The sequence below is a fragment of the Fusarium keratoplasticum genome, chromosome 8 (genome assembly GCF_025433545.1).
Source record: "Fusarium keratoplasticum isolate Fu6.1 chromosome 8, whole genome shotgun sequence".
Classification (NCBI taxonomy): domain Eukaryota; kingdom Fungi; phylum Ascomycota; class Sordariomycetes; order Hypocreales; family Nectriaceae; genus Fusarium; species Fusarium keratoplasticum.
In genome coordinates this window covers 2,754,898-2,780,300 of record NC_070536.1, presented here as the reverse complement: position 1 = coordinate 2,780,300, position 25,403 = coordinate 2,754,898, and the positions used below count along the sequence as shown (strand labels likewise).

Sequence of the window (25,403 nt, the reverse complement as noted above, 5' to 3'; positions counted from 1 at the left end):
GGTTCGATGTGAGCCCGGATTTGTGTGCGTAAAACGCATGAGTAATGCAGCCTGATATCCGATGGAACCCAGCTGGCTGAACTCAACCGCAAGGGTTTCGTCACGAGTTTTTGTAGTCCGGGATGTTTAGAAAGCCATTCCTTAACCTTTAAATGCGTTCCAGATCAGTCGTTGATCAACTCCCATAGCTTCTTTCCAGGTGCGTCATGGAGAATTCCAATCCATGGAAACGGTCGAAAGGCCACCTTGACCTCCTCCCATGTCCCAATATTCAACTCCTCTGCCATCTCTCGTATTTTCTGGACAGGGAGTTGCTCATAGTTATCTTCGGGTAACAGCATAGCGTAAACAAAGACGATCCAAAACCATAAGGCTCTGTAATCATCGCCTCTCTCCAGCAAGACTTTGCTGTCAATACGCTCTCGAAGCAATTTTTGCAAGAGCCCACAGTTGAGACCTCGCAGGAAACTCGTTGGCCAAGTTATAGTAGCCAAGAAAGTCAAGAGGCCCAGATGCCACATATCATCGAGCGGATCGAGCGGTCTCTTCTCACTCAGCGGTGCAAAGTCTATCAGCCGCTGCCACAGCCAGATCAAGATGTCCTGGTACTGCAGAGCCACCATCTTAGCCTTTCCAGGCTGTCGACACAGAGCCAGCGTCTCTCGTGTCATGTGCCGTAGTGTCTCGCACATCTGGTTCAGAGGATACCTGAGGACCCTCGCAGCTGTAGGGCCGGGAGTTGCCGCAGTGAGTCCTCCAGCTCCATACCGTGTGCGAGCACCAAGGGAGATGGCGAGCTCGATATCAGTGCGAAGTATCTTGTGAAGAAGTGCACGATTAGACTCGCTGATTTCTGATAGTCCACCTCGTAGATCGACGAGGCGTTGAAGACCGTCTAGGTGCATAGAGCACTTGGGTGGATCTCGGATGAGTTTGGAATGGATGGCAAGGGAGACAATGATGGCGATGGTTGAATCTTGTGGAGGCGTAGGTTGCATGAGCTTGGGGTTGATGAGACGAAGAGTTTGTGAGAAATGGCGTGTGGCTTCGAGAGGTTCGCAGTCTGGTTTGCGGAAGAGGTTGAGGTAGGTTGCCACCATGGCGAGCAAGCAGTGAAGGACTATGAAAGTTCTACCATTAGCAAGCGACTTCAGGTGATGAGACTGGAAACAACGTACAAGCTTGGTCAGAAACCATGTATTTAAACCATGGTGACCCAACTTGTTCTGTTCGAGAACAAAAGAATGAGGGATAGATGGCATCGCAGACTGCTGTGTGGACTACTCTATAGATCAGTGGTTGCTCAGCCAAAGAGCGAGGTGCTGGATGCTTACATTGATACACCATGTATCTCATCGACTGGGTAAACTGGATAGGAAAGGCAAAGTATGTATACTCTTCCCCAGCGAACGGGCTCGATGGCGAGCCCAGCACATCATGGGGCACAATCTCTGGAAAGATCAACGTGCTGCCATCACTATCGACGCGTACATCTCGCTCCCGTCTAGCAACGACAAGTTCCTCAAGCTTCTCTTTCTTCTGTACACCCTCAAAGATCTTTGGCTCTTGCGCCGCAGCATGCTTACGTCCGCGACCTTGGATAGTCCGCCCCAGGTTTTTGCCCTTCATGACATGACGGCGGATGGCCTTGCGGGAGCCGGGATCGCTTGCTGCATGGCTATCGACAAAGTGGAACTTCATGGCCACGTGAGTTCGGTTACAGAGAAGAGAGAGATGAGGGACGTGGTGTGATGTTGACATTCATGGAGGAGGATGACGAGGCGCGGCGGTGAGATTGTGGCGAAACGCGTTAAAGTCCGTAAACGCCGATACTGTGGAACGGACTGAGTGGGAGCCATCATGATGATCAACCATCGCCAACATGATGGTAAACTTGAAAATAATCATATTAAGATGAAGAGGGACATGGACAGCGATGATAGAACAACCGAGTTTGATGATGATAGTATGTGAGGTCGATCGATAGACGAGTTCAGCATCGGCAGCGACAACAAGGACACGAAGGGCTCGAGTTGAAATCCAGTCTCGATCGGTTTCCTGAATAGTTTCGGTGTATGAAAGACTGTTTTTCTTGCATCTGTCAGTCAACTTTCTTACATGGAATAAAGCCTCAAGTTATTAGGGACTTTGTGGCATATTGATTCTTGGTCGTCATGGCTGACATGGACAACCCGACAACACAACAATGCCAATAACAACAATCAAAACCTCCAAAACACGACAGAAAACGAGAATCCCTTGACCATATCGACATGATGAAGGAGAAGGAAAGCTCTCAAACCTGGAGCTGTCTGAGAATTCCCTCAGCCGGCCCCTGAGACATATCCTCGGCCCAGATAGACGCTATTCCGAGGACTACCACGGTAATCCCCCAGCCTTAGCCGCCAACTTGGCCCCCGGTAAAATCTCACAGAGGCCTCTCCAGCCGGATATCCGTGTCCCCCTCGCGATGCTCGATTCTCCTAGGTTATCAAAATGACACACCGACACTGGTCGATAAGATCATCACTTTGGAATCAGACAAGATTTTCCAACAAAGGCAAAAGCCGCTTCTCCACAGGGTCGCCACCGGCGTTCATGAAGCCGGTGTGTGTGGACGGCCTCAGCGCAACGCGATGGAGGCAAATGTAACCGCTATTGGGTTTTTGGCGTTCTTGCGTCGGCATCGCCAAGTACCCAGAGCCTGACGAGACCGGAGGGCCAGACCTGCATCCCCCATGTCCGCAGCAGATGGTGTGGAGGCGTCTCGTCGAGATGATTGACTATTGGGGAGGGGGGCTTGCTGCGTCTCGACGAGGTTCCTTGGTTTGTTGGCTGCCTCTAGGAGGGATCGTCCCATTGTGGCCCTCCTGTAGCAGAGGCGCAACCCCCTCTCGCTTGGGCCGCTATCCGCTTGATGCCGCTCAGTCCGGGGAAGAGTTTGGGGCAGCAGATAGTCTGCATCTCGACACTTGTCGAGTTAGATCCAGACTGTTCCCCCCGGACTCGCCCTCGACGCTTCCCCGACCTCTAGTCGGTGCACCCCAACACCCAACCAAGCCGTCGCATGGGGCGCATATCGATGATGCAGCAGGCCCTGTGAATGGCTGAGACCGTCCGGAAGTTGAATTTCTCGTTGGGACTATGTGTATCGGAGCTTCACCGAGGAGGGGATCGTCATGAGCGGCGTAGTCTAGAGTCAGGAGTATCAAGACAAAGGATGAACCGAAACTGGACCGAAAATGCCTGTGGGAATGCTCCATGTCTCCGTCTATATCAACCATGATTGGGGAACTGCAACCGAACATAGCCAAGGCCCGACAGAGCATGTCTACGAGACAGGGCTGGCAGAGTAGCCGCGGGACATGACTTAAGATTTAGACCTCTGCCACTAAAAATGCCAGCGAGATAATAACTCAGGGAGAGCACAGAGCACAGGGCACCAGCCTAGGAACGGGTGGCAACCCTCCCAGCTTGTGAGAGGCTGACGGCCATGTGCGAGCTGAAAACCATGCCTTGTCTTGGGGGTATGGGTTGAGGAAGCCAACTAGCGAGAGGAGGAGAAAGACTAACGGGGTCTCCCTAGGGGTTTGGGGGTGGCTTTGAGCTAACGAGTGAGGAGAGAAAAGGAGGGGGAGATGAGAAAAAGGCGGAGAGGGAGTTGGTGTGCAGGGGAGGGAATCTTTGGTTGACCGCAGTTTGCGCCCAGAGGAGAGAAGAAAGAGGGGGAAGTTCGAGACGCAATCCAATCTCTCAACAACCCAGGGCCCAAACTAACCGACTTGGGGGAAATTTCCCGGAGGCAAACGAGGTCCTCCGCAAAATCTAGATTTCACTTTTCTTTGATCACCCGCTTGTCGAGTTGTCTCATGCCATAGGCGCACCGGCTCCTTCGGATCAGGGCCAAGACCAAGCTGCTGGGAACGACTCCAATTTCAGTAATACACTGGCAGGGTTACTTTGGGATGGATATCATCAAGGTTGAACAATCGTTCGATTCAAGACATCGCTTCGGCACCGAGAGAGAGAGGAAAAAGAAACGAGAGCGGCGAACGACAGCATCCACACACACACGGACATTCGTGTTCGTTCGCCCATCCATCCATCTGCAAAGGACACATGCCAGAAACGTGGACATGGACTTGCGCGCACGCGAGGAATGATGCATCCTTGTAAGAAGTTGATGGTGTGTAGGCTTATCTCGACAACAACAAGAGTGATGCGCCCTGAGCTAAGCAGGCAGATCGTAGGCGCATCGCGGGCCATGCCTTGGCCACGTTGCTCATGTGCAAAGAGCAACTTGCAATGCATCGACGCGCATTGGGACACCCAACTCCAAAAAAGGTGGCGGCGCCATCCCTCTGACCGAGGCTGCCTAGCTGCATGCAAAAGAGAAGGAATAAAGAAGGATGGAAGCCCACAAGCGTCTAATCATGGAGGGTTGCGTGAGAGTAGAGTGTCCGAAACATGACGGGATATTGCCAAGACGGCATGCGGATGAGACGTTGAGTCTGTGCGTGTGGCATGGGCGGAATTTACCATGAACGAACGGACAGACGACGGAACCCGAGCTTTGAGGCAGATATCTACAATGTAGGGTAGCAGTGCATCTCAAGTCAACAAGAGATTTTGCAGGTTGGCAGTAATGGAGGGGGGCTGTGAAACGTGGTTATGCGGGCACATCTTTTTCAGGGCATCTGGGGTTCTCATAGGTTGGGTTGTAGATGATCTGAGCATACAGTAGCGCACTATCAACCCTGATGATGCCATATTGTGAGGATCACTTCTCAGAGGCAAAAATCGTCAAAAGTCAGAAACACCCCGATGGTCGGCCACTCAAGAGTAAGGCAGGACAGTTTACGCACTCGTTATCCAAACCATCGAGGTAATGCCAAGACACAAACGACCCAAAAGAGGCGCCTCGGCCGGACTCAGTCCAGGCTCGCGGCCGCGCGCGTGAACCGGGATTACATGTGCGCGCCCTCGTACCCACAAAAGGGCTGCATGAAGAGGAGACCCGGGAATGGGATGCCGGTAGGCTGGGGTAAAATAAGAGTGCGGAGTAGTGGAGAGGGCCACAGAGAGATACCGAAGGGGTGAGATTCGAGATGTAGATGCAGATTGCACATGGCCAGATGCTGCGCGCCAGATGGGCAGAGATTTTGGGGCCCGGTACTTGACTCATCGTCAGACCATTGTACCCACCGACCCGGCCCGCATGATATGGAGGCGTGACCTGGTGTCCCTGTGTCGACATGGTTGGCAGTGGTGGTTTCCCCCCATTTGAGAGAGACAAGACACGGTTGGCACGGGCGCGAGAGAGACCAGGGCAGTCTGGAGCATGTGCGCGACGAGATCTTGGTTCAGAAAGTGAAGATGCATGGCATCCAATGTCTCGTATCTCGACGGTCGTATCTTTTATCACTACTTGACTCGATAAACATGCCCTCTATCTCTCCTCTTCACCTCTTGGATAGATACAAAGAGCGGTGGAGAGAGAGAGAGCCAGTGGGGACATTTAACCTTATCTTCCACCTTATTGAACCACCTTAATACGACGGCAAATGAGGAGAAGACGCAATGTGATGACCCAAGATTGGGTCCTTTTGGAGTTTTTGTCTCCGCTTTTTACTCAACAAAAAAAGCAAAGACCGGCCCGCTCAGACACAGGGTACCTTGTCGGGCGCTGCGTCAACGGGCGGGGGCCCTTGTACCCTCCATCTTTTTCGCCTTCTGTTGCCCTGTTTTGTCTTCCCCCCCCTTTTCAGAGTTTTGTGGCCTTGGATTTTGGGGGAGAATTCTTTGTACGTAAAGCTTGTTTTTACTTTCCCCCGCTTGCAGCTTTGGGGGGAAAGATGGAGGGCGAGGAAAAGACCAGCGCTGAGGAGAAAGGAGGTCCTTTGGAGAAAAATGCTACTCTGACCTGGTCATTACCGAGGAAGAAGCTGCGGACGTGCGGAGCTCTACAGGGTGGCTTGCCTCTGTCCAGTGTATGTGAAGCCATCGTCATATGCAAAATAGCAGAAGCATCAAAAAGTACAAGGACAAAAGCAGGTTCCAGGCCAAGCCGGCACATCCAGACCCAGGCTTCCCCGGAATCTTTGTTTTGCCCCCTTTCCCCGGAATCTCTCAATAAATCTCTCTCGACCCCGGATTTTCCTTTCACGGACCCGGGATTCTACGGGGTCTGGGGCAAGTGGGAGCATGATTGCATTCTATCTCAGCCTGCTGACCTTGGTTTTTGAGTGGTAGGTCCCAGCAGTGGTCCGGTCCACTGACGCAGCAGGCCTCCAGGCGCTGAACCACTGGGAGCCTAGGCATCGTGCGGGGCTCTGGGGGCGCTGGGCTCAGCCCCGAACTGGGGTCCTCCTTGAGCGGCACAGACTGGACTGCACGACCAGGGCTCTCTCTGTCTGCATTTAATCCTTCATCATTGATTGGATAGGACTTGGGATGCTTGCATCTTGAGGTTTCAGCGGGTTTCCCCCGCAAAATTGGTCCCCGGCCAATCTCATCTCGCACGCCAAGCCTGGGGTAGGAGATTGGGCTTACCAAGATCCCCCAAGGCACCAACCAACCTCTGCCACTCTCTCATCTTCCTCACCTCCATTTCTCCTCGTTTCCTCTCACCCTCTTCTCCATCCTCTAGTCTCTGTCTTTATGCTTATTCACTCACACCTCCCTCCAACTTTCACATTCCCCTCATGCTCCCTCCTTCACAAGACACTAAGGTCCTTCGTCGCGTGTTTCCCATGTGGTGGCGCCCACTTCCCTCGGCGATCGCGCCGCCCGCTGCGAGAGAACAGACTTTTCCCTTGGGACAATCTGTTTGACGCCAAGCGAGGGGTACCCGGCGCCCTAGGTCGAAAAGAGAGAGCTTCCATCCGCCCGATGTTGGCTACGGCTGTCAAGATAGCCGAAGCCGTTGAGGCATGCCCCCGACCATGGTGTAGCTTTGCGGTTGAGGCTCTTTTCGCGTTCCCGCTGTGTTGCAGTGAGGCTACTACGTAGAAGCGCAGTAGAAAGCTTGGCCAGAGCGCGGCAGAGCAAGGAGCGCGGCGATTTTTCCAAGATCTCGAATCTAGACTTGTGTCTGGGCATCTACTGGGCATCTGCTGGGCACGTCCTGGGCATTGCTTGACAACTTGAACTCCCACCTTGGCAGAAGCTGTCAAGGGGATCAACATGCCACCTCGTACCATCTTCCAGACGCCTGGGCCCAGCGTCACAAGCAGCCGTATCTACGGATTGCTGCCCTCCTTCCCGCCCGCCGAGCGCTGCACAACACAGGGATACCAAGAGTTCTACACGTGGGAATACGCTCAACTGTGCCTATATGCAGCATCTTTTACGTCGTAGAGGATGCGTTGCCATGTGTCCCCATGCAACTCTGAGCATGTAAATCCGCCCCTTCGCGGCAAGCAGCCACGAGACCCGTCGGGACGGACGGGGGGCAAACGCCTCGTCTGGCCATGGACAGACACACAGTCTCGGTCAGAGGTGACGCCTGGTAAGTGACGTCTCTGGGGAAAGGGCAAAAAAAGCTTGGTCGCGGAGGGGTGGCACGGCCACAGGGGCGGAAAAATACTGCGAGATGGGAGATGGGCGGCTAGATGGGCAGGGCTCGTACCAGATGACGGGTGCGCTGGCATCGACATGAGGCCATCACCTCAGCTTCAGCTGGCGGCCATGATACGAGTCGCTCACCGTGAGGGCGCGCCCACGAGGGACTGTGACTATCTCGTCGGTGACGACAATGGCCCTATCGCTCAACCACCCTTGAGGAACTCTTGTCTAATAATGGGACCGTGTTTCGACATGCATGCTAATGACTGCAGAAGGGGGATTGTGAAGCTGACACTGATACTGATGCAAAAGGGAAAGCCACACCGCAGCGCATGTGTGGCAAAAAGAGTAGACATATCGCTTGGCCGATATGCTTGGTCTGTGATGCACGGGGATTTTCCCTGTTGTGGTCGAAAGCAGAGTGAAGGACCGGAAACGTGCCGCTCTCCATGTCCATGGTCCTTTCTCAAATGTCGAACCATACGTGGGAGTCAGTACCGACTTGGCGAACAAGGGGCGAACTCGTCAAGCTTTTTTCTTCCCATGTCGCAATCTTTCCGCAAGTGATTGACATGATTGACAAGACCGGACATGTTTTGAATCCGCATCGCATGCAACCACTCGAGAAAAGGAAAAAAATCTTTTCATTTGTCTCGCATAATGATATCCTTGGCATCCCACGAATGAGACCTTGAAAACAAGCGCAGAATCAACAGCTTCACTTCAACTACGCAACCACACCCTGCAACCAGACGCAGACCGAAAGTTGCGGCGAGGCTTTAGGCACGGGCCCGACCCCATCTCGCACAGAATCTGGCTCTGGCTCTTCTTACCAAGATGTGTGTGCGTGTGTGTGTTGGAGGACAAGGGTGGGCGACAAGGGCCTGGTCCTCAGCAGGCGTTGCTTGGCAGTGCCTCCTCTCCTCGCGTTCCCCCGTCCACGGCACACACATTGCTGTTTGGGGACCGGCCATTGGTCTCCGGCTAGAGGCGGGGAAGCGAGAGAGAGAGAGAGGCCCTCAGTCTGTGGGTTCAACTAAGGCATGGGGTAAGATATGGAGACATGGGGAAGCGGTAAGGGTGTGTGGACCTTGGGGGTGGGACATGGCAACACCCTTGTTGACTCTTGAGTGTCTGCTCCAACTCCTCCTCTCTCTCTTACCCACACACACCACACCTACACACACGCTATTCGCCTCAACCCATGCTAGCTGCCGTTCGTGCGTCGAGTCGAGGCGTCCAAAGGGGGGACCTGGGGGGCGCTTGCGAAAGTGGGCAATGTCAACCGTGTAGACTAGAGAGCTGGGGTTTTAGTTGTTGGCCCCGGCGTCGACCGGGCCCCAAGATGATCTGGGGAAGGAGAGACAGTCAGGTCTCGAGTATCCATATCGTCAAAACCTTTCATCTTCCATCATCCATAAAAGGTGGACTCTTCCCCAGGTTTTTTCTCCAGATCTCCAGACCAGAGCATCCGCCTCATCCTCTTCTCTCAACTTCCTCGAGGACAATTCCCATTCATCAATCCTTCTTCTCCATCTTTGCTTCCCTTCACTTGAAGTGAGCATCTTCAAAATGCTTCACCACGACAAGAACACTGCGGCTACCGCCCAGGACAACTCGTCCACCGAAAAGGTCGACTATGAGAAGGCCGTCTCTCTCCACGAGAACACCTCCGATGAGGTCTTTGACGTCAAGTCCACCAAGCGTCTTCTCCGCAAGATGGACACCCACCTCCTCCCCTTCCTCGCCCTCCTCTACCTTCTTTCCTTCCTCGATCGTGCCAACATTGGCAACGCCAAGCTGGCCGGTCTCGAGGAGTCCCTGGGCATGACTGGCAAGTGGGACTACAATGTGAGTACAGCATCAACTTTCCCATCCTCTCGGGTCCTTTACCCCCATGTCATCGCGGAGAATTAACAATGTGCTTCCCCACAGATCGCCGTGTCCGTCTTCTTCCCCTTCTATGTCGCGGCTGAGATCCCATCCAACCTGGCCATGAAGCGATTCCGCCCCTCTATCTGGATCCCCTTCATCATGATTATCTGGTCTGCCATGACCTGTGTCATGGGTGTTGTCCACAACTTTGGTGGTCTCCTCGCTACCCGCATGGCTCTCGGTCTTGCTGAGGGTGGTCTCTTCCCCGGTATCACCTACTACATCACCATGTGGTACAAGCGCCACGAGTGCGGTCTCCGCATGGCCATCTTCTTCTCCGCTGCCACTGCTGCTGGTGCCTTCGGTGGTCTCCTGGCCCGTGGCATCATGGAGATGGACGGTGTTGGTGGTCTCGACGGCTGGGCCTGGATCTTCATCCTCGAGGGTCTCGTCACCTTCTGCTTCGCTGTCATGGCCTTCTTCGTCATGTACGACTACCCCGACACTGCCAAGTTCCTCGACGACACTGAGCGCAAGGAGGTTGTCCGCCGCCTCGAAGAGGACCGATCCGTTCTCTCTGATGAGTTCAAGTGGCAGTTCTTCCGTGATGCCCTCAAGGACTGGAAGATCTGGGTCCACATGGTCATCACCATCGGCATCTACACCCCTCTCTACTCCATCTCCATCTTCCTGCCGACCATTGTCAAGGGTCTCGGCTACACCAACGAGATGGCTCAGCTCATGACTGTCCCTCCCTATGTCGTCGCCTGCCTGTTCACCATCGCCGGTGGTTACGCCGCTGATAAGCACGGTCAGCGTGGTATCTACATGATCTTCTTCTGCTGCGTCGCGTAAGTCTTACCCTTCTCCAATTCTCTCCAAATCGCCAAGGGCCAGACCCGGAAGCCGACTCCGGCTTGGCGCGACAATCTTAAGCCTCAATTAGCTAACATTCCTGTCTACAGCATCGTCGGCTTTGTCATTCTTGCTGCTGTCGAGTCCAACGGTGCCAAGTACTTCGGTGCCTTCATGATCACCTGTGGTATCTACCCCAACGTTCCTCAGGGTGTCGCCTGGAACGGCAACAACATCGGTGGCTCCCTCAAGCGAGGTGTCGGTATTGCCATGCACGTCGGCTTCGTAAGTTGATCCTCATCTGCACTACAGAAGCCACAGTCTCACTAACACGAATCAACAGGGTAACCTCGGTGGTGCCGTCTCTGGCTTTGTCTACCGCAAGGATGATGCTCCTCACTACAAGTCCGGCCATGCTACCCTCATTGGCACTACCACCATGAGCTGCATCCTCTCCATCCTCATGACCATCTACCTCCGCCGCGAGAACGCCCGCCGCGACAACACTCACAAGGCTCCCCATGAGTACACCCGCGCCGAGAAGGAGTTGGAGCAGGACTCTGGCGACAACGCCACCTTCTTCCGATACACCGTCTAAGCGACAAAGCTGGCGGCGCGACATCTTGCAGAACATCTTACAGGATATCGCATGGAATTGTACATATGACTCACTGCCTTGAGTAATGCAAAAAAAGCATCAAGAGGCGGTTGGGATTGGACAATAGAGGATTGGTTCCTTGAGATGACGAGACGGACGGAAATGCATGCGAATTGGGGTACAAGGCTTACAAATTTTGAGGCTTTTGATAATTGAAATTGAACCTCGGTCATGATTTAGAGGCATTCAACAGTTTCTTCTTCTCTGCTCTTGTGATTGTCTATTATCGCTCATCTTGACTCGGATCTGCCAAACTCTCTCTCAGACTAACAACACAGACGTTGCACCGGGCCGCAGCCCTGACTGTCGCACAGGCTTCCAATACATTACTACTGCAGCGGTTCAACTCCCGAAAAACCGACGGGCTAACGCATAAGAGGCGCAGCTGAGACGCAGATTGCTTATCATGGGTAAGCCCGACAGTGAGCACGGCATACCACGTTAATAGACACGCTCCGGGGAACCTTTGGGCGCTCCTTACAAGGGTTCTCAATATCATCTCCTCTGCCGTGCTAGCCGCATACTGGGGAATTTCACCGAAAAATACGAAGACGGGCATGCTTGACTTTGCTGTGCCTCCGGAGCGCGGGTTTGGGGTACGTAGCGCTTAATGATCGACGACACTAGCTGAGCTTGGCTTGAGCTTATCTTGTGCTTGTGAGTTTCTTGTTTTTCCTTCCGCGTGACCAAAAGGGTGCTAGGCTCGGATATTTTGCTCTCCTCGTCTCAAACATTCACTCCGTCATTTGCTAGAGGGAGAAGATACAGCCTAAATTGCCTGGCATACAGTAGATTCAGGCGCCCGCCAATCTCATATGTGTTTCGCCACAGAGTCGCATCGCACACATCTTCTGCGTTTTACCATGTTGCCAGAATATCGGATATTCGTGCCGATTTCACTCAACCCGAGGGTATTATATGGTGCTTCAAACCCAGGATATTCATCCTTGACCAGGCTGGGGCACGAGTCAATGTCACAATGTTCCAGAAAACTCTGTGAGCTTGGTTCCAGAGACTAGTGCCTCAACACCAAAGTCTACCATCTTGGCAGATGCAATCCATTATACCAGCACCAATGAGCGAGTAATTCGTCAGTCTTGGCAGAGATTAGAGGAGAGAGCCTCTCTCTCTCCTCTCCGGACAATAACTTCCAGGGCGTCTCTCCCCCTCTTCAATCTGCGTGCCTACTTCCAAAAGCAGAAAATCAGCCCGTGACGGTAGGCACCGACACTTGCATGGCCTGATGGCTCTGTGGGATGCACCAAGAAACGTGGCCGAGATGTGCTTTCCCCCCCTTTGCATTAGCCGACCCTGGATGCCGATTGCAAGGGGTGTTTGGTAGGCCGGCCCAGCTGATTCCGCCGGCGAAGCTAAACCGTGTGGGTTAGGTGGTTCGCGGGCACTTTGTCGAGCATGTAAGAGTTGGAGTCATGGCCCATCAGCGGCTATACTCCAGCAACAGTCACATCCCTCACATATCTCTCGCATAAATTTCCTGTGAATGATGCTCTTTCACCACGTGTCAAGTAATAAGAACCACAATTACAATGTAAAGGAAAATCCTTCTGTTGCTCATTACGTACAAGGTATCATCTCCAACTTGGACCGGCCCTGTCTACTCCAACTCCCCGCAATGTTTAAACCCTCCAGGTTCTCCAACTTGAAAGGAAATTACCCAGCTAGCGTAGACGCCCGAGTGTCCTGCCCCCCTGTCCGACGTGGGGGGGAAAAGGTCGATCATGAGGTAATTGTGAATGATGAATGAATCAGGCAGGAAACCTCTTTTTGTATCTTGACCACATGTCGTCGGACCGGTCTCGGGCCGTGCCCGGTTCTTCGGCACGGCCCCGCTGTTTTCTACCGGAGCTTGCACCGAACTCTACCGGCTTAGAACCTCGGCGCCCAGTCTGTCGCGGCCGGCTCGACCAGGTCCACCGAGAGCTGCCACTCCGGCGGACACGGGACCAGGAGTGAAGCTTCGCTGTTCTCCGAGTCAAAGCTGCTCATTCCCTGCAGGCTCTGGCATAGAGGCAGAGAGATCAAGCTCCTCATTGTCCATCGTGGAGGTGCTCCCGTGCATCTCGGTCGTGACACGGGCCGTCGAGGCTCTGATGTTCTTTTCCTCTTGCTCAGTCGTTTTCTCAAGCCTGTCCTCTTTTCTCCCGCCCACGCCAGCAACGCCCGTATTGCCTGACCCAACATATCCTCGCTCTCCTGTATAAGCGCCGTCCTTGCATCCACCACTGGTCCAATCGCCGCCTCCATCAGCTCCGGGAAGCCTTCGCCCGTCCGTGAGGAGCAAGTGACGAAGCGACCTCCCAGACGCTTAGCCAACCGCTCCCCATCATGAACATGCTCCTGATTCGGCAAGTCCGCCTTTGCGCCAACAACAAGACACGGCAGACTAGACCCAGGCGCCACCCCAACGCCCTCGAGCTCGCAGCGGGCGCAAAACTCGCATAGCTCCCGGAAGCTGCTGGGGTCTGTGAGGTCATAGACTAGTATGAGGGCGTCGCAGTCGCGCATGCCGCGGGTGAGCCAGTAGAAGAGCTCCTGCTTGGAGAGGGCGAAGCCGTCGCCGTGGGATGTGAGAGACATGGGCGTCTCGAGCCAGACGTTGCAGGCGAGGCCTCGGAGGTGGGTTTGCTTGCAGGCGCTGTCGCGTTCTGTGAAGGGGTCGTCGTTGGGTATAAACTCGTCGAGACATATCTAACAAATTGGTTAGAGCTGACTTTATGCTGAAGAGTCGTTCCTTACCCTATCCAGAAAACTGTGTCGTCCGCTTCCCTCTGCGCCGAGTATTTGAATTTGAATACTCCAAGGCCATGGCTTCACATTGCCGTTCTGAAGGTAACGACTATTCCTGATTCTGAGTCTGCTCGCTTGCCAGTCTTGAACGTCCATCTTGACATACCTATCTGACGAACCAAATAGATGGGCGACATGCTTCTTCTTAATTGATGGAGACGCCCTTGTCGAGTATTATCATCCGAGACATATCGAGCCAAAGGGTGCGATGGATCCCTTGATGTTCCAAACGAATCGGCACATCTCCCTTGGAAAACCAACCCTCGCGATACCTTCCAAGGGGGAATCGCCATTAAATTCCCCCCTCACCTATTCGGCCGAATAAACCAGAGACAATTGAGTGCAGGGCCAACCTGGCATTAGCATTGAGCAGTCCACTATTTAACAGTAATATGTACATGGGCTCAAACGGCCTAAATAAGTGTCCAGAATAATGTCATCTGTCGATGAACGTCCCTTGATCAATCCTTGACCGGGCGGGAACTGCCCTTTTCCTGATTCCCTCGTCTCATCATCTAAGCGACAACTCCAGTACCGGCCTTGGCCTTGACGAGCTCGCAAATGCAGCTGGCAGGGTCGGTGCTATCATTACAGTCAGCATCATGTCTCAACTTCACGGGGATACTCTTGACTCACGTGTAGCTGTAGGGAGGAGTAAACTCCTTCTCCTGGGTGATTTGGGTGTCGCTGTTGGTGAAGATGTTGTTCTTGTTGGAGGCGAAACCCTCCTCCTTGCTGTCGAGGTTGGTGACGATGGCGCGCTGGACGTTGTTGAACGAGTTCTGCTCGACGAGCACCTGGGCGCCCATGCGGGAGTTGACACCAGAGGTGGGAACGTCCTCGTAGCAGCTGCTGTAGATGTGGGCAGTACCGAAGCGCACAGAGGGAGCACGCGAGTTGATGTTGGACCAGTAGTTGTGGTGGTAGGTGACGTGGAGCTTGCCAGTGTCGTCAGCGCCGGCGTTGTCGCTGTGGCCGATCAGGCTGGCCTTCCAGTGGTCGGAGAACTTGGTCCAGCTGATGGTGATGAAGTCGGAGCCGCGCTTGGCGTCGCAGAGACCGTCGTAGTGGTCCTTGTCGCCGGTGATGCCCTCGGCCGAGAGGTCGCAGTGGTCGACCCAGACGTAGGTAGAGCTCTCAATGTCGATCAGATCCTTGCCCTCGGGAGGGTTGCTCATCTTGAGGTTGCGGAGGATGACGTTGGACACGTCCTTCATGCGGAAACCACCACCGACGAGACCTGGTGAGATGTGTTAGCGATGTATGACATGTTGGACTTGGGGTCTGCTTACCAGAGCCGGAGCCAACACCGAGGATGGTGGTGTCGCCCTCAAGACGGATGATGTCGCAGCCAGACAGTTGGCCATCGATCTTGATGACACCGCCGTTGGCAACAGCCGAGGTGAGGTCTGCGCAAGAAGTGACAGTGACACCCTCTCCGCTGCCACCACCGGTAGTTCCATCACCGTAGCCAACGAGCTCATCAACAGCAGCAGCACCACAACTACTACCCTCAGTAGCCTCACCACCGGCGGGTGAGGAAGGCTGCGAAGCAGCAGCAGAAGTAGCAGGAGAGTTTCCAGCAGCGGAAGAGGCGGGAACCTCAACAGGCTCCTCCTCAACAGGAGCGCTGGAAGCAACAGCCGAAGGAGCAACAACAGTAGCAAGTGTAGTAGCAGCAGGGGCCTGAGTCTGGACAGGCTCCTCAGCAGCCTCGGAGGCGGGAGCGGGAGCAGAGTCGCCGCCGGCGGCAAACTGGCACTCGCACTCCTTGGCCAGGTTCTTCTTGCTGCAGGCAGAAGCCCACGAGGGGAGCTCGGCGGTCTCGCTCACGGAAGAGCAGAACGACGAGCCATTGGCGGCGACGGCCTTGGCGCACTCGTTGGTCTTGGGGTTGGCGCAGGCCAGGACGGCCGGGAGGAGAGAAAGAAGGGCGTAAGACTTCATTGTTGTTTAACTGGAGACGGCACGGCCGTTTTTGGATGAGCAAAAAGAAAGAATGAATGAAAAAGAGTAACGAAAGGAAGGGATTACTGAACGAAAGTGAATTACTGAAACTTCAAAAGATGTCACTCCCAGCGAGGAACCGACGTTGTTTTAAAGCTCATCCCACGACTCCCGCGTCGTCATCCGATAACCTTCGATTTAATTAACCAGGGCCACCAAGACGTGTCAACCTCGAAAGCTCCGTTTGGCGGACGACAGAATCTCCGCCTGGGCACTCGGCTCCGAGTCTTTGTAGAGGCCCGTCGTCAAGGCTGAGGATCCATTTTGACGTTTCAAACCCATGCCCGTGGAAACATGCCACGAGACTTCAGACAGCTTGGCGCTTGGACGGGCGGTAAGCGAGTTCGCCAGTGTTTCATGACCAAACAGGCCAGTTTTTTGAGGTGGAAACTTTCTTGTTAAGCTTAATGGATAGGAGTTTGGCGAAGCCAATAAGTCTGGTTGAAGGAGTCACTGTCGTCGAAGGGGCGTGGTCGTGTCCGGCTTCGTGGCGTTCAACCTAGCAGCCTTAACAGTCTTGTCAAAACGTTTAGAATTGTAGTCTCATGAGGCTAGTATATTTAGACCGTTGAAACAAAACTTGGAGGTTTCTTCGACTATAGCGTCGTCGATCTCGGTCCATCGGGGTGTCGGAGTGTCGGGATTCTCACTCAGGCGGGCAATTTAACTGTTTGGCTCACCCTGCAGTGGCTTTCCACTTTCGGTACAAGTATCAGATGGCATTTCCCCCTTAAACCCGTCTTCAATTGTTTGGAACGGCTGGGTTATATCGGGCGAGGTCAGAGTGAACTGGCGTTGCGTGCGAGTGTCCGTGGTAGCGCGCGGAAGTCACCCGCCTATGACTCGGATGTGAATACATTCTGGGGACTCAATCCGAATATATCGGCGCCCCAAGAGCCTCTTGAGATTACAAGTACGTGGCCTAAGTTGAAGTGCTATTGCGTAGTCCCCAAAGGCAATCGAAGCTCAATAGCCCGATTGCTATCACCCAAACCCCCGCACATCGAAGCTATCCATCCGTACAGTCGCGACCAATGATAGCATCACTAATCATGGACGTGAGCAACAGGGCGTGGAGCATTTCTTCTAGGAGTTCTTCGGAGGAGAGTCTAGGAGTTAGGAGGACAACCTTGACCTTGACCTGACATAATGGAAAGTTGTGGTCCTGTGCTCGGGACCTGTCGCCCAATGGCCTAACCTGAAGAGATAAAGCTATGAAAGATACTTTGAACTGCCGCTGTCTTTATGCTTGGAGATTATTTTAGAATGAATTGAGCCGGGTGGGTGTTACCAAGCGCGTCTCTCTCCTTGGCAAGAGCTTGTTCGCGTCCTTGGACTGGACTGCCTGCCCATCTCCCACAGCAACCTTTTGCCTCAAGAGCCGGCATAAGAAGAAGCAATTCGTGAGTGGACTTACTAATTTTTTAATACCTTAAATCAGCCTATCATATCACAGAGCTGGACTGTATGGCGCAGCTTGCTTGTGGCTTCTTACCATTCATTCTTGGCGAGCTAGCTGCCAGCCTGGTCTCAGCTGGACGTGAAAACCCCGAAGATTTTGTCGTTTCGTCGTCCTCCTTCTTCTCCTTAGTCATATTGATCTCTTCCTAGTCATCTCGGAAATACAATCTCGCTTCGTATTTTTGCCCCTGTGGAACTGGAAATGCCAGAGACTTGCATCTACAACTGCTCTGCGCACCCCACAGAAATCAGCGCCTATGGCGATATTTCAGGTATAGGAGTACGACAAAATCCCTCATTCAACATCCACGAGAGAAGTCTAACCGATAGCATCTAGGTCACTACAGCGTTCTTCGCCACGGCATGGATGGTTGTCCTGTTGCTCAACGGCTACTACCTGGTAGCCTACAACCCCGAACTCGACCCCTTCCGGCAACCTGGCCACAACACGCCTTGCCAGCATCCCAATACTAGTGATTATGTATTTCTGTATGCTGTCCGCAAATTGCCTGGCCTCCGGAGACTGCAGAACATAAACTGGCTTCGGTACAGTCAGCTAGAGTCCACACTGAACATGGTGACGACCACAAGCCTCTTTTGTCCACGTCCATGCTCACTAGTTCTAGTGCGTCATCATGTTTTCAGATATCCAGACCTTCACTGGCTTGGCAGTTATGATCAGCGGGTATATTGCTTTAAGCTGTGGGCTGCAGAGTTACCACTGGCAGTTAACGGTCTACCTCGTGTGGCTGTCTTCCTTGACGCACCTGGCTGCTCTATCGTTTCTCAGAAATCACCTACACAACCACCCTCGCCAGCTCGTATGGCGTGTTACTGCGATGTTCATAATTATGGTGCTTTTGGAGGTGGCCGTTGGTCTGGCCGGCCACTTCAACTGGAGTGAGGGCCCTAGCAAGGCCTCAGACTTTGCTGTCTGCTATTTTCGTGAGAAGATGGACACAACGTCAGTGGCATTCGAAACCATGCTAAAGACACTCATTCTCCTTGTATATGGGTTCTTTATCCGCCTCGCAAAAATGTCAAAACGTTTCGAGGGGGGGCTTCGAGGGGTTGCGGCTCGACTGAGCGCCAAGGCGATGAGATTCCAGCACTGGGACGGCGAAAATTACCTTCCGCGGAACTCTCAAAGCTCTTTAGCTGAAGGACTAAAAATAGGACACCAAGCGGCTCAATACTTCCTCATTGCATGCTTCAGTTTGCTGAGCATCCATCTTAATCTATTCACGTCCTTCCTCGCAGAGGTATGCCACCTCCCCAACCATTACAACCCCCACCCCCTAACCTTGTCATTTCGCAGGTCTACTGGCTGACCCTTTCAGCCTCATGGATTTCACGGCGATTTGTTAAAATAAGGCAGCTGGGGTCGAAAGAGGAAAACGAGTGGACGTTTGGTCAGATTCTACCTCTGCTGCTGGTAGTGGCCCCCCTGGCAGCAATGCTTGAGCGCTTATTACCCTTCAGAGCCCCAGCCAACAGGCAACTGCCGCAATCAAGCCAGATAGCCATGGCGATCCTACGTCAATTAGAAGCAGACGAAGCCCAGTACAACGTACCCGTTAGCATGGATCATCAACATATCCACTCGATTGCGTACCGCGGAGCGTTCCTCCTGGCTGCGGTAACGTACATTGAAGTCGGAATCTTCTTCGTCGCCGACCTGTCACCTGGCATCAAGGGGCCACTGATAAGACTGGGGGTTGCGTTTTTCGTCTTGAATCCACTGCTGCAGCTCTTATGGGTACAGTACGCACTCTGGATCTCTCGCATGAATTGGAGCCGCGTCGCCAAAAATACTTTCCACGGTGTGACATTCGGCGCGTCCATGTTCATTTCAGTCAACGAGTTTCTCCGGGTCTCGATGAAAAGCAAAAGCGACAACCGTGAACCATTATACAGCACTTCTACCTCTTATCTCACACTTGGGGGCGGCCTTATGCTCTCAGTGACCGTCCTGGGGAATAATCTCATTTTAGAAGGCAAAAAAGGGTTGCCTATCGTCTCTTTTTGCATTTTTTATCCTCTTAGTCTAATTGGCCTCTGTTATTTTACAAGTGCCAGGTTGCCCGGTATTGGAAGTCCAATAGAGCTCACATGCAACCTTGGCTTCTGCCTTTGTCTAGAATTATTCTATTATGGTTATGAGTGGCTCTTGGAGAGTAGGACCGTAACTCCGAAATACGCATTCTACCTGAGGTGCGGGCTACTGTTTTGCTTCCTGGGTAGTTTGGTGGTGTTACAATTGCTGGCGCCTTTTGCACCTAGCACCACGATTCTTTCCGGTTCCATCACAGTATCGGCTGCCATTTGGAGCCTTTGGGGGACGATTTTTTCTTTGTACACAAGTAGGCGGACTGTGATACAAGACGAGAGTCCAGCGTCATCACCTGAGACGGACAGGAACATGGCATCATGTTAGTTAGGTCGGTAGGCAGACCACTCGGCTAGATTGTAGCTTATATCTAATTGATTTATTGACACTAACCTCACTTCTATATAGCAACAATTGAATTACCAAGCAAGTGCATTTTCCTCAGTGGATTCGACGCCTTTCGGCTTGTCAACCCCATCTTCGGCCCCGCGTGCCTCCGCCTCCAAGATCCACTCCCCACCCGTGCATAAGAACCCGGCTGCAACTCTATTCACATCTACAGTTCCTCAACCGCGACGATCGAATTGAGTCAAGATGGGCAGCATCTCAGTACGCAAATGGATCCGCTGGGTCCCTGAGGAGGCTAGTGAGCCGACTTCCACCCTCGTCCTCACCTCTCCCGGGCGGCACTTTGTTGACCTGCGTATCTACCTACCGGAAGGCCACCAAGGGCCCTGGACCGGTCAGCATGGTAAGCACTCCCTCTCCATTTGATATCACTCAATTAACAAGCTCTAGACCCCCTGCCATTGTCCCGCCTGGAATGGGGAATCGCCGGCATCTCAATCTCGACCAAGCGCCCCGACTCAACCGGCAAGCTGGCATCCTACTCAGCCTTCCACCAGTGGATCTCATCCCGCACCTTGACCCCAGAGCTCTTCCCCGACGCGGGCTTCATGTATCCCCAGCCCAACGACCTCACCCTCGAAAAGGGCTCCATGCTCAACCCCGACACGGGCGTCGAAGGCGAGTACGAGGAGCTCTGGCATGACGTCGACCCCACTGCCGTCCCCGGTGAGGGCGGTGTGAGGATTCTGGTGGTCCAGCTGCATGACGACGAGCACCGCACGAGGGGCTCGGTTGTGAGGCTGGGAAGGCATATGCAGGGTTTTGTGAGGGTTGGGGATGATGTTGCGCTGGAGAGGTGGGAGTGGGATGAGGGGTGGAAGAGGACAGTGAAGATCGGAGAGATTGGGCTGCCGTGTGATAAGATCTTGAAGGAGGAGAACCTGAGCGAGGGTGATGTTGTTGATGTAGGAGGAAAACCGTGGATGGTTGTCGAGGAGAGCGGGAGACGCGATACTGCCTCGAAGCTGTGACTTGGATGATGAGTTACGAGGGATAGTCCTTACCATACATGATCGTAATGAAACAGCTGCACACTTAGGACACCGTTCATGGAAAACTGATGGGATTTAGGATCAAGATTAGCGAGGTCAGTGGGCAGGATAGCAACTTCAAAACATCATCAGACAACCAGTCAGCTGGACGAGTTCCAACACATTGCCTCATATCAGATCAACTTCACATTCACGCACAAACACATCTCATGAAAAAAAAAAGTGTCTTCTCAGTCCGGCCCGGACCGGATGTCATGTATTCCACTCCCATCGGAGCAAAAAGCCCACCAAGAGCTTGATCATCATCTCTCACACTCAACCATTCATTCATGTACACTTATGTGCGAACACCACTCGCACACTTTCATCCCTCCCTTCGTCCCCTGATTCCTTTCATCATCTTTTGATGTTTCATCTACGAAAAAAAAGTATTTCGCTTGTGGTCTAATCATCTACCCGCCTTGTAGCAGCAACTCAAACAGTACCAAAGCTTTATCTTCCCCCTCTCTCGTTCTTTTTCGCCTTCCTCCCCCTCGGTCATAAAAACACACAACTCGAACACACAAAACGTGCTCTTGGGGGCTTTCCATATGTACCCTCCATGGATGCTTCTTCTTGCTCAAAAACAACAGTTGCAGGTGCTGCGTTTATAGCAGACTCTTGCAGAGTAAAAACGCCCGCCGATGGTTGATAGAAACTCAGGCCCAAAATAGTAAATAAGTAAACACTCCAATCAACTCTTCTGAGAAAGACCTCGTGCTTCGGAAATAAAACGTGGCGTATGCGAACAGAGTATAACCGCATAAAAGTAAAAAGTTCTGGAAGAAACGTGCAGCTCAGACAGCCCAGCTGCCCCGTCGTTCCCGGACTCCCCACCCCACAGGATCCATGCTGTCGAGGTTGGGGTGCTGTCTGGCCCACTCCTTGATATAAGATCGAAGAGCTCGCCATCGAGGGCATCTCTTCTCTCGGGGCGTGCCGTCGTCGGCCTCGACCAAGTGGCCCTTGGCAAGCTGTTGGTCGTCATCTCTCTCGAGATCATCAATGCTCATAAGACTGATACGAGACAGCTCCTCATCAAAGGCCCGTGCCATGGCGGGGTATCCTAGTGACAGATAGTTGTACACTTGAGTGACGAAGCCGTCGTCAAACTCCTGGGCAATCTTCTCCTCAAGCTCGGCGTGGGCCTTTTCCTGCTGAAGCCGCTCGTCGATGCCATGGAGCATGTGGAGGCCCTTGGGGTTGCCGGCCCGGGTGCGGTGCTCCTTGGTGCCGTTGGTCTGGCCGTTGAATAGACCGTTAGCACCGTTGATAGCGGCGGGCTCGTCCGTAAAGCTTGGAGAGCTGATATGCGAGGCGGTGCCGGGAGTAGCCGGCGGCTTGGGGGTTGTGAGCATGGGTGGGGCATGCAGGTCTGCTGGCACCAAGTAGGCATCATTCGATTCGGATCTGAAGCAGTATCCTCGCCAGAGACCCTTCTCTCCCGAAAGATCCCGGTACTTCTCCTCGGCATGGCGCTCTGCGAATGGGTGGTCTGGCTCCAGCTTGGTCTGCTTGGGCGACGGACACCTCCGAAAGACGAGATCCTTGCCCAGCATGGGTGGAGATACCGCCTGGCGCCTCTTCTGGAACGGGGGAGCTGGCGACCTGTGACCGAAGCCTCCGAATGGGCGTCCAAAGCCTCGACCCGAGTTGCGAAAGCCGCCGGTGTCTGGGGGGATCTGGGAGGGTTTGGCGTATGGCACATCAGATCTGCCGGACGGCGCCGAGGGGATGTAGGGCATCGGAGATTCACCAATGTGCCGGGATGGCGCAGGTGCCGGGGAGGCGGCCTTATTAGTCTGCTCGGCCGTCAGATAAGAATCTGTCTGGAGCAGTGGCATGTACGTCTCCCCAATGGGGCCTGGAGCGCCGGGCGATGACCTCTTCCTGCCGGCGGGGGGCGCGTGCTGGTTGTTTGACGTGGTCCACATCGGATCCGGAGGGGCGGTCAGGTCCATCTTGTCGAGGTCGGCCGTGTCTGTCCGCATCACCGTGTCCTCACCTTGCTTGCGCGCCGTGCGGTCCTCGTGGGGCTCTTCGGCGAGCGTCGCCATCTCGCCCGGCTTGTGCTCGGGCTCGTCCAGAACCATGGGGTCGTCATGCTTCTGCTCCTGGAGGACCTGCTCGGCGTGCTCTTGCATGTGCTTATGCCACCAGGACAGGTTCGCATCGGACGACTGCCGCCGCACATTGTGGTGAGCTCCAATGGGTTGGCCATGGTGACCATGGTGGACGGGTGAGGTACTTTCTGGGGAGTTGTCGCTACCAGAACTCTCACGGAAGTAGAAGTGGTCAACGTTGCCTTCACGTTGGTGGCTGTTGGGAAAGGCAGCGAGGGCAGCCTCCTGCATCTGGCGTTCAGCCTCCTTGGCGGCAAGCTCTAGTAGATACGACATGACATTCTCATCCTCCGACTCGCGGCGCCGGGCGCCGTTGACGACGGGAGACTCCTCATCGTCACGGCCGTCACCTCGCCGCCTCCCACGGTGCTTTGTAGCGGTGTAGATGTTCCTGGTGTAAGGGGTGATGTCGGTCTTGTCGGTGGGTTTCGTGGCAGGACCGGTGTCTCCGACCCGGCGACTCCTGCGCGAGGTCTCGATCAACTGAGGAGCGAAGCGTCGCTTCGGGCGCAACTCCTGGGGAACGGGTGAGGGCGAGCGAGGTGAAGCCTCGGGGGTGGGCTCTGGGTTGGGGCCCATGGTGCAGGGCGGTGTCTTGGGCTGGTACTGATCGTTGTGGTTGTTCTTTTGGCTGCTCAAAACCTGCTTTTGCTTTCCCGTCTTGCTCCGGAACGTCTCAAAGGTGGTCTCAATGGGCTCGGGGGCAAACCGTCGCCTTGGTTTATCTGGCGCTGCCATGATGGAAGGAGGAAACGAAACGAGCGAAGGGGTCGGCGAGGGCGGGATGGCTCGTGACTGGCTTCTCGAGGTTGGCCTGTGTGTGCGCTTCTGCGCGAACCTTGCCTTGGCTTGTGCTGTGCGTGCGGTGCGTGCTGTTTGTCGGAGGGGTAGACAAAAATAATGAGGCGATGAGCGCACGCAGGGGAAAATGACAACAGATAAGATGCAACTGGGCAATGAAGAGTGTAGATGTATGTGTGTCTAGTAGATGTAGAACCGACGATGTGATGAATGGTTCAGAATTGGCAAGTGACGACAATGACACAAGAAACGTTGGAAAAGCGATCAGAGCGGAGTGCGCGAACTTGGATTTTGGGCTTATTTAGTAGACGAGATATGGGATGGGGGATAACAAGGCGGGCGGGGCGGACGCAACGCAACGCAACCAAGAGAGAGACAGGCGTGGACGGGATGGACGGACTGGGACTGGGATGGACTGGGGCAACAGGTACCAGAATAGTTCGTTTGCGGTAGTCCAGGTACTTGATGAGCAAAACACCCATCGCCCGGCACCGGCGGTCACAAGTTCACATTTCAATCAAATCCACGGACAACGATTCGCACACAACGACACCCCCACCGACAATCCGGACTCCCTCCAGCGCTGTGTGTGCTGTGCTCTGCGGTGCCCGCGGTGCTATGCCAGGCCACAGTAGCGTCAGACTCTTCATACGAGCTGAATTGGAGGCGGCCCAAAAAAGGTACCGCCACAGTCATCGCCTGCCTCCAAGCCATCCCAAGCCCGTTTTCTCAACCGTCCTTGTCCAGCTGCCCAGTTCTCTGATGTCGGATACGGCCGAGTCGCGGCCATATCACCCAGAGACAAGAGAGGCCAGCCAGCCGGACACCTGTTCCCGACAGAGTAAAGCCCCTGGAACGCAAGGGTCCTTGTCATACCCTGGGAGGGGAGCTTAGCAGCCCAGCTCGGGGATCTAGGGGACCGGGTGGCGACCATGATGATGCTCATGGCCCCATTGCCAGGGGACGGTTCAAGAATTTGGGGACACGGCATCGTCACTCATCTACGTATGGCATTGGATCGTCATCTGGCGGAAACTTGACGATGTGCGGGTTGCCGTGCTGCCCATGGGGTTTGGTGTTTTTCCTGCACCACAGACTGCAGAACGCCCACGCCGAAACCGGTGACCTATCCATTCTGTCCAGGTCGTCACCGTCAGAGACATGAGGAATTGGTGGGGGTGTCTCTGGGCCCTGCCACCATGATGGTGGGGTTTCATTAACATGGGGAGATTGAGCCAAGGGGTATAGGGGCAGTGCGATCAAGTATATCCAGACATCGCACTGTCCTGAGATCATTCCATCTTGGCGAATATGGGCGGATGACTCAGGCCTCACAGTCGCAGAGCCTCATACTCGCACATGCCAGCTACCTCTTCACCAGAAAGCCACCTCGAATGAACAATTCCGTAAATCTCTGAGACTGAGCAACGTCAGCGACACAACCAAGCACGAGTCCTCGGCAGCCCATGTCCAACAATTCCAGTCGTCAGAGACGTTTAATGAAGCTTTCACGAGGTACGAGTCGCTCGCCATTGACCCTGTATGATACCGACATTCGAGCTGACGACAGGGCCGATGGTGTTGTTTTTTGCCTAAACACACACACTCACACACACACACACCTACTACGCCCGGCGCCGCGGCGAAACCAAGAGCCATCCATTACTCGGCCGGCTGCCATGTGATGCCCGCTTCCCACC

At 54.0% G+C, this 25,403-nt stretch overlaps 7 protein-coding genes across 7 annotated transcripts; 3 read left to right on the top strand and 4 right to left on the bottom strand.

Moving 5' to 3' along the window:
- Positions 1–164: 164 nt before the first annotated feature.
- NCS57_01066200 (uncharacterized protein) lies at positions 165–1,701 on the bottom strand (the record flags this gene model as incomplete). The annotated part of the gene is made up of 2 exons (XM_053060403.1): positions 165–1,120; positions 1,179–1,701. The coding sequence occupies 2 exons, from the start codon at positions 1,699–1,701 to the stop codon at positions 165–167; spliced, it is 1,479 nt and encodes a 492-aa protein (XP_052910797.1).
- A 7,437-nt stretch (positions 1,702–9,138) lies between these two features.
- Positions 9,139–10,894, top strand: NCS57_01066100 (MFS domain-containing protein; the record flags this gene model as incomplete). The annotated part of the gene is made up of 4 exons (XM_053060402.1): positions 9,139–9,417; positions 9,502–10,292; positions 10,407–10,581; positions 10,640–10,894. 4 exons carry the CDS (start codon positions 9,139–9,141, stop codon positions 10,892–10,894), a joined length of 1,500 nt encoding a protein of 499 aa, XP_052910796.1.
- Positions 10,895–12,841: 1,947 nt separating this feature from the next.
- NCS57_01066000 (uncharacterized protein) lies at positions 12,842–13,858 on the bottom strand (the record flags this gene model as incomplete). Its single annotated transcript, XM_053060401.1, has 2 exons — positions 12,842–13,663; positions 13,712–13,858. The coding sequence occupies 2 exons, from the start codon at positions 13,856–13,858 to the stop codon at positions 12,842–12,844; spliced, it is 969 nt and encodes a 322-aa protein (XP_052910795.1).
- A 419-nt stretch (positions 13,859–14,277) lies between these two features.
- On the bottom strand, positions 14,278–15,709 carry NCS57_01065900 (Amb-all domain-containing protein; the record flags this gene model as incomplete). Its single annotated transcript, XM_053060400.1, has 3 exons — positions 14,278–14,344; positions 14,399–15,002; positions 15,055–15,709. The coding sequence occupies 3 exons, from the start codon at positions 15,707–15,709 to the stop codon at positions 14,278–14,280; spliced, it is 1,326 nt and encodes a 441-aa protein (XP_052910794.1).
- A 1,723-nt stretch (positions 15,710–17,432) lies between these two features.
- On the top strand, positions 17,433–18,603 carry NCS57_01065800 (uncharacterized protein; the record flags this gene model as incomplete). The annotated part of the gene is made up of 4 exons (XM_053060399.1): positions 17,433–17,510; positions 17,568–17,807; positions 17,857–18,492; positions 18,571–18,603. The coding sequence occupies 4 exons, from the start codon at positions 17,433–17,435 to the stop codon at positions 18,601–18,603; spliced, it is 987 nt and encodes a 328-aa protein (XP_052910793.1).
- Positions 18,604–19,934: 1,331 nt separating this feature from the next.
- Positions 19,935–20,719, top strand: NCS57_01065700 (Protein HRI1; the record flags this gene model as incomplete). Its single annotated transcript, XM_053060398.1, has 2 exons — positions 19,935–20,091; positions 20,139–20,719. 2 exons carry the CDS (start codon positions 19,935–19,937, stop codon positions 20,717–20,719), a joined length of 738 nt encoding a protein of 245 aa, XP_052910792.1.
- An 857-nt stretch (positions 20,720–21,576) lies between these two features.
- Positions 21,577–23,640, bottom strand: NCS57_01065600 (uncharacterized protein; the record flags this gene model as incomplete). The annotated part of the gene is made up of 1 exon (XM_053060397.1): positions 21,577–23,640. The coding sequence occupies one exon, from the start codon at positions 23,638–23,640 to the stop codon at positions 21,577–21,579; it is 2,064 nt and encodes a 687-aa protein (XP_052910791.1).
- Positions 23,641–25,403: the final 1,763 nt, after the last annotated feature.